General features: G+C 55.7%; 1 protein-coding gene across 1 annotated transcript; it reads left to right on the forward strand.

Moving 5' to 3' along the window:
- The first annotated feature begins 734 nt into the window (after positions 1 to 734).
- Positions 735 to 3,903, forward strand: LOC104408597 (troponin I, slow skeletal muscle). Its single transcript, XM_010018248.1, has 6 exons — positions 735 to 743; positions 1,332 to 1,373; positions 2,014 to 2,145; positions 2,233 to 2,322; positions 2,640 to 2,816; positions 3,796 to 3,903. Exons 3-6 carry the CDS (start codon positions 2,020 to 2,022, stop codon positions 3,901 to 3,903), a joined length of 501 nt encoding a protein of 166 aa, XP_010016550.1. The 5' UTR covers positions 735 to 743; positions 1,332 to 1,373; positions 2,014 to 2,019.
- Positions 3,904 to 7,395: the final 3,492 nt, after the last annotated feature.

Below are 7,395 nucleotides of genomic sequence, written 5' to 3' on the forward strand. Positions count from 1 at the left end.
GCTCAGCCGCTTTGCCCTTTGCTCTGTCACTCCTGAGATGGATTTTGGCTCCGACACCCTTGTGGTTGCCAATGGGGAGCTGTGGGATGAGACCCTCCGAGCTCACACGGTGCAGAGGGCCCTGGGACCCCCCATTTCTCATTTCTCCTGCTCTTTCCATCCCCGCGCCCTGAGCTGGGCTGGGTGATGCAGTCCCTGTGGGACCAGGTCGGTGCTTGGGAAAACCCCTGAGGAGCAGGAGACCGAGTCCCGCAGGGCTGGGGCTGGAGCAGGTTGGAGCTTGCCTGGAATGAGCTTTCCTCAGAGCAAGGTGCTCGTGTTGGTGCTTCACAGCGGGAGGGAGTCGCTTCCCTCCGCTGACAGCGCGGGGCAGCACCGGACCTCAGGAGACCTCCTGCCACCGTGTTCGGGCTTCGGGTGGATTTAGGATTTGCTCCTTTGTTTCGGCTCCTTTCCCTTTTTTGGTACTTTTTGCTTTTCTCTGCAGGTGAACAGCTCGACTCCGCGATGCCAGAGCCGTGAGTAGCACCACTTCCCTTTGGATTCCACCAAATCCTGGTCTGGCCAAGGGCTGCTTGTGCTGGCTGAGCGTGTCCGTGTTTGGAAGGGTTCAGCTGGGAGACCAGCCCGTGCTCAAGACCTCTGTGCCATTCCCATGGCAAAAACTATCTTCAAATCAAATTCATTAGTGATTCCAATGTCCCAATTCAAAGCTTTTATAGATCCCTGCACAGGGATCTGAGGTGGGCACCACCCGCTTTGCGGCAAGGCTCTTTGTGGCAGCACATGGTACGGGTATAACCTATTCCCCAGGATGAACAGAAGGGAGAAACCTCCCTGCAGAGCTTTCACTGGGCGATGACACGGAGGTGCCCCAGCCCTGCAAACCTGAGCAGGATCCGAGCATCCTGGGTGCCAGCCCCAGCTCCACAGGGACCTTGTGAATGAGGGTGTCGTGGTCCGAACTGCAGGGACTGAGCTGGGGCTGGCACCATGGGCACAGTGACAGTTCCTGTGCCATGTTTGAATGGCATTTTGGCTTTCTGAGCAGTGCCCCTGAGCAGGGGCTTGGAACTGGTTGAGCTTTAAGGTCCCTTCCAACACAAACACGTCTGTGATTCTACTATTCTCTGACTGTCCCCTCTTTTTGACTCTTACTCACTGATGCCCTGTTCTCTTCTCTTGTTCCTCATTGCTCCTTCCTGAACACATGCCTGCCTGCAGGGAGGTAAGTGCTTCTCCTTTCGGGAGCCATCCCGATGCTGCTCTGAGTTTGCTGTGAGCTTGTTTTCAAAGTTTGTTGTTTCTTTTTCCCCTCCCCTTTCCCCTAGAGAAAATCCAAGATCACAGCCTCACGCAAGCTCTTGTTGAAGGTGAGTCCTGAGGGTTGGAAACTCCCTGGGGTTTAACTTGCTGGGGAAAAGGAGCCGGGGTTGGGTGCGTGGTCGGTGGGACAGCCATGAGGAGCAGCAGAAGAATGGGCCTTGGGGAGCAGCTCCCAGTCCCACCTCTTGTCTTCTCACAAATCCTCACTCATGTGGGCTTTGTGGTCCATGCGCTAAACAAGCCTCCCCTCCCGTCCCCTTTGCTGAGGTGGGGAGAGACTCTGACGCCTTCAGCTCCAAAGCCGCAGACCTCGTGTTTGTGCACCAGCAGCTCTGCAGCATCAGCTTGGGAGCTCCCCGGGCTGTGGCTTGGGAGAACCATTTAATGCCCCAGCAGAGCAAACCCATGCAGAGAAAGTGCTGACATCAGCATCCATCGGGACCATCGCGAGCACAGCCCCACGGTGCCTCCAGCCACGCTGCTTCCCGCGCCTTCAGGGCCACCACACGAAAGGTGTAGGGGTTGTTTGATGTGTGCTGCAGCAGCACAGGGACGTGGGGAGCACAGCTCCAGCAGGCAGCGGGTTCAGAGGCAGACAGGCCCGTCCTATCCTACAGACGATACGTGAGGATGCTCAGGGGGAACAGAGGAACCCGTCTGCTCACATTTCTACACTTGTGCTTGTAGAGTTTGATGCTGGCAAAAGCAAAGGAGGAGTGGGATCAGGAGATCGTGGACAAGCAGGCAGAGAAGGAGAGGTACCTGTCTGAGCGCATCACACCACTGCGCACCAGCGGGCTCTCCTTGAGCCAGCTCCAGGTATTTCTCAGGTCTGAGGGTGGAGTGAGGTCCTTGGGAACACGCAGGGTCATTGCTCACTGCTCTCCTGTTGTGCTTGTCCCCCAGGACCTGTGCAGGGAGCTGCACGAGAAGGTTGAAATTGTGGATGAAGAGAGATATGACATCGAAGCGAAATGCAACCATAACACCCGGGAGGTAGGAGGCAAGATGGGCAGTTTGCTCCTATGTTAACTCCAATCCACTTGGTAGCTTGGGGTCTGTCAGGGACTGGGCTGAGCTTGGATGTGGGACCTGCACCGGGGTTGGTATTTGCCCTGCAAGACATTTGCCCTGCTCAAGGTTCATCCCTGCCTCAGGGAATTCAAACTGTCCACTGGGTCCAAGGCAACCTCCTCCTCTCCTGGTCACCCCTTGTGTGTCTGAGAGCTTCTGCAGGGGAGGCACAGAGCCCTAGTTCACACAAGGCGGCCGCGCGGTGACCTCCTGCTCCTCCTCCTTTCTCCAACTTGCAGATTAAAGACCTGAAAATCAAAGTGCTCGATCTCCGAGGGAAGTTCAAGCGACCCCCCCTGCGGCGGGGCCGTGTCTCCGCCGATGCCATGCTGAGGGCTCTGCTGGGCTCCAAGCACAAGGTGTCCATGGATCTGAGAGCCAACCTGAAGTCTGTCAAGAAGGAGGACACGGAGAAGGTGGGTGACTCTGCTGGAGGCCAGAGATGGAGGCACCTCCTAGGGATGCTCTTGCCCTTCTCCAAGGTCCCCTCTGGAGCCTTCGTGGGTTGTTGTTCACCCTTTGTAACCTCAGAAATAGCGCAGGGCGGTCTTTGTGTAGATGAGCCCATTGCAGGACCACATGGGAGCAGTTTGACTGGGCCAGGTACCTGGTGGACGATAACAAGTGAGATTTAGGACTGTGTTCATGGTGTTCTTCCCTCCCAGAGCATGGGGGGGTCTTTCAGTTGGGGCGCCCTTGGCATGTCTTTTGAGCTGCGCTTGCAGAGACTTTGGGTTTTGGTCTTGTAGGGAACCAGGAGAGCTCCTGTTCAGTGCAATCATGCCCAGAAAACACTCGGGAAATTCCCAAACCCAGATTAGATAAGGCAGAGCCAGCCCAGCAAGCACATTTGGCTTGAAATACATGGCCCACATCACACCAGCTTTGCAGAGATGTGAGAGAAGAAAGTCTACCAGAGACAGAGAATGACACCTAAACCTGCCTGGGGTGTGCAGGCACCCAAGGGCAAGAGCTGTGCCCCTTTCCTAGGGCCTCCCCGCAAAGGGGTTTTGCAGTTTGGTCCCAGCTCAGCAGATCAGATGAAATCTTAATTTTCAACTGATTTTTCTGACTTTTCTTGTTCTTCTGTAGCACATCTCAGCCCTTTGCATAGAGAACGGTGTTTGCAGCCCTCAGCGCCAGTGGTGAATGGATCAGAGTTTAGTTTAGATGTCATGAGATGATTTTGGGACACGGTTTGTGATCGATGGATGCTCGTGGGTTGGCAGAGCAGACACTTGGCCATGCTCCCAAGTGGCAGAGCTGGGTCCGATGGAGAGGGTGTTTGCAACCTTCCCTGTGCTGCTTGGGGCTGATGGCTCTGTGCAGTGGGGTGGGACAGTGTGGGGCTGCTGGACACCCCATCCATGGCCACTGCAACCCCTGTCCCTGCAGGAGCGCCCTGTGGAAGTGGGTGACTGGCGCAAGAACGTGGAGGCCATGTCAGGGATGGAGGGACGGAAGAAGATGTTCGATGCTGCCAAGTCCCCCACGGGCCAGTGAGAGGTAGGGCTCTGGTTCTCCTTCCCTTGCGATGCCACGTGCTCCCTGCAGCACCCCTGATCTGTGACTGTGACCTACCACATACAGAAACCACCGCCACAGGCACCATTCCCACCCCACGCTTGGGATGGGTGACGGCCATAGGATCATACAATCATGGAGTAGTTTGTGTTGGAACAGACCTTAAAGCTCCTCCAGCTCCAACCCCTGCCCCGGGCAGGGACACCTTCCACTAGAGCAGGTTGCTCCAAGCCCCTGTGTCCAACCTGGCCTTGAACACTGCCAGGGATGGGGCAGCCACAGCTTCTCTGGGCACCCTGTGCCAGCGCCTCAGCATCCTCACAGGGAAGAGCTTCTGCCTCAGAGCTCATCTCAGTCTCCCCTCTGGCAGGTTCAAGCCATTCCCCTTGGCCTGTCCCTACATCCCTTGTCCAAAGCCCCTCTCCAGGTTTCCTGGAGCCCCTTTAGGCACTGGAGCTGCTCTAAGGTCTCCCTGGAGCCTTCTCTTCTCGAGGCTGAACAACCCAAACTCCCTCAGTCTCCATAGTGCTCCAGCCCCCAGAGCACTGCCGGCAGCTCTCCTCCTCCCGCAGCTTGTCCTCCCCTGCTCTCCAGCATCTGCTGCCCATAGCACACTGCTCCTGCACAGCATGGCCATCACCGCCACCTACTCCAGCTGCTTTCAGCAGCCTGAGAACTCCTCCTCTGGTCCCACTGCTCTGCTCTGTTTCTTTCCCACAGGAGCATCGGGAAGAGGAGCCTCCTCACCCCTGCCTCTGCCTCCCTTTCCCCTGCTGCCCCTCTGCTCTTTACACCATTACACTGAGCTGCAACACAGGAACAACTGTGTGGAACAGAGATCTGAGCTTCTTCCTCTGCGCTCTGCCCTCAGCCCTGCTCCCTCACGGCCTTGGCACAGCGGTTCCCCGCTATCACCCACACGGGCCATGCTGTCTCCAAGGGGGCACTGGCCATCCCTCCCCTTCCACCACTGCAGAGAGGCCCTGGAGGTGGCTGCTGGTCCTCCCAAACCCCCATCCTCTGGTGGAGCAGCCTGAGATGTACCCCCGCGGCTGCATGTGTATTAAAAGATGGTTTCCCAGGCAGAGCATCGTGTGGGCTCGTCACTGTGGAAGCGTTCACCAGGGGCAGGAGCTGGTCCACAGCCCAGTGGGGAAGATACCCTGATCCTTCCCTGCCCCCTGTGATGTCCCTGTGCCAGGTCTTGCGTGACTTATGGGAATACTTACTTCTTGCATGGTCATTAGCACTGGGGCTGCTGCAACATCCAGCAGCTCCTTCACAGGGAATTTAAGACTCGGTAGGAAAACTCTTCCCAAAGTTAGGGTCAGATCAAAGGGCTGTCAGCTGGAAAACACACATTATGTCCTTAGCAAGCACAGATGCTCAGACTTTCTCTTTCCACCTGACCCTCTGTCCCCATCAGCATCCTGTTAAGTGAGGCCACGACCACCCCCTGCACGACTGGAGCAGCTGCAGGGCACACAGAGCCTTTTCCACCCATTCTTTCCTTTCCAAGCTCAGCTGGAGGGAGCAGCCACATCCCAGCACAGCGTGTGGGGACTCACTGACCACTTGTCCTCACCCTGTGCACCTCGGGATGGGGTCCCGGCCAGCGCAGCGCTGGGGAACAAGTCTCTGTCTTGGCCAAGCCAAGTGACTCTGCGCTCAGAGGTGATTGGAGATGATGTCCTGGGATCTCGCTGTGCACGTTATTCCCCAGAGGGAACTCACACACTCAGCAGCGATCCTGGCAGAGGAAGAAAGATGTGTAGGGAGAGGCAATAACTGTTACCTGACCGACAGGTATAGCTGGAAAATGAGAGAGAGGTTTCATGGAAACAAAGCCTTCTTCAGACCTGGAACAGAAGCAGACGATGGCAAAGCCAAGTCCTGGTCGAGAACAGCTGCTCTGAGCTTAGTGCAATTATGCTAATTTTGTAATTAAAAGAAAAAAAGGGGTGGCATTTGTGGGGTGGGGAGGGATGAGAGTGAGATGAAAGGCAATATGGGTGCTATGGGACCAGGCACCCAGCCTGTGCCCGTGCCCGTGCCCGTGCCCAGCTCATCATCAGGTCCTGTGCACTAAGACACCCGAAACTGCTGCAGAGCAGGACCTCAGGGCTCACCAGCATGGCTCTGGTGTGCTCAGCAGGGTCCCTGGGCCCACATGCACCCATCAAGCTATAGATGGCTTTGCATGGCTGCTTGTGTTTTACACTGAGGGGGATGAGAGAAGAACCCAACCCCACAACTCTTTGCTCTGCAGGTTCCCCTACTTATTCAAAGTATGATGGTCCCCACTCACCATGTCCTGGAAAACCACATTGATTGGTCAGGGGAAAACGAAGTTTTATGGATTGCAGTTTTATTACAAACATGGAAAACCCCATCTCTTTACAGGCATTGGATGTCAAGGGGAAATGCAGTTGTCTGCTCTGAGGAAGTGGCTCTCCTGGTTGGATCGGGGCACTGGGAGCCAAGTCTTCCTCCCCATCTCTGCTCTGCAGCTGCTTCTGTGGCTCTGGGACAACTGTGAGCCCAAGTTCCCCCTTGGTAAGAGGGGCAAGTCGAGCCCTTCATCCCAGGATGTGCCTGGCTTCCCCTGCTCCTACAGTCCCTCTGCTGCTTCTCTCCTAGGTGACCATAATCTTGATTTCTTCTCTCTGAATTAGAAGGGAACCCTACAGTGATCCATTTTTAGTGACAATTCATTCCAAATGGGGGACTCACAAGGCTCTCTTAGGGAGACAAGGTGGTGCTGGAGCAGTTACTAATGCAATTGTACTTGTATGCAGACAAACTGCATGAGTCAGTCCCTGAACTGAGCAGAGTCCTGTCCCTACCCTGCTCCACGTTGTTTCATTGCAGCCAAGAGCCCCCAGAGCAAAACTAAACAAAGCAAAGCAAAAGTGCAGCACTGGAAGCTTGAAATTGCAGGAATTGTGACTTCAGTTGGACAGTAGAAAAAACCCCCAACATTAGTGAACCCAGTGATTTACTACTGGAAAGGTTTTGCTGGTAAAACTGCAATGAGGGAGATGCAAAGGGCTTGGTCTGATAAGACCTTCCCAGTTGGTTGTAAAATGGTCCTTTCCTTTCCTGGGATGCTCTGCAAGCTCCTTGCTCACCAGTCCTGCCCAGGGACATCTGAACTGTGCCCACATATTCCCCCGAGCACATCTGCAGCTCAGCTGGTGGCTGGACCTGCAAAGGGAGGAAGGGAAGGAGGATTTGTGATGGGCAACCCTGGGGTGGGAAGGATTGAAGTGGCCTCTGCAGAGCAGTGCAGCACACTGCCCTGCGCGGGGTTAATGCCAGGCTGCAGGCCCTGGTGGGAAAGGTTAAACATTACCTCCATTGCCCCCCATGGCCTCTGCAGTGCTGCTGGTGCAGGATCAAACCCCCGCTGCGGCTGAGCATAACCACGTATCACCCTGCGGGTCATCACTGCACGTCCTGTGGGTCCCC

This window comes from Nestor notabilis, unplaced genomic scaffold, assembly GCF_000696875.1.
Source record: "Nestor notabilis isolate BGI_N333 unplaced genomic scaffold, ASM69687v1 scaffold18277, whole genome shotgun sequence".
In the NCBI taxonomy this organism is placed as follows: domain Eukaryota; kingdom Metazoa; phylum Chordata; class Aves; order Psittaciformes; family Psittacidae; genus Nestor; species Nestor notabilis.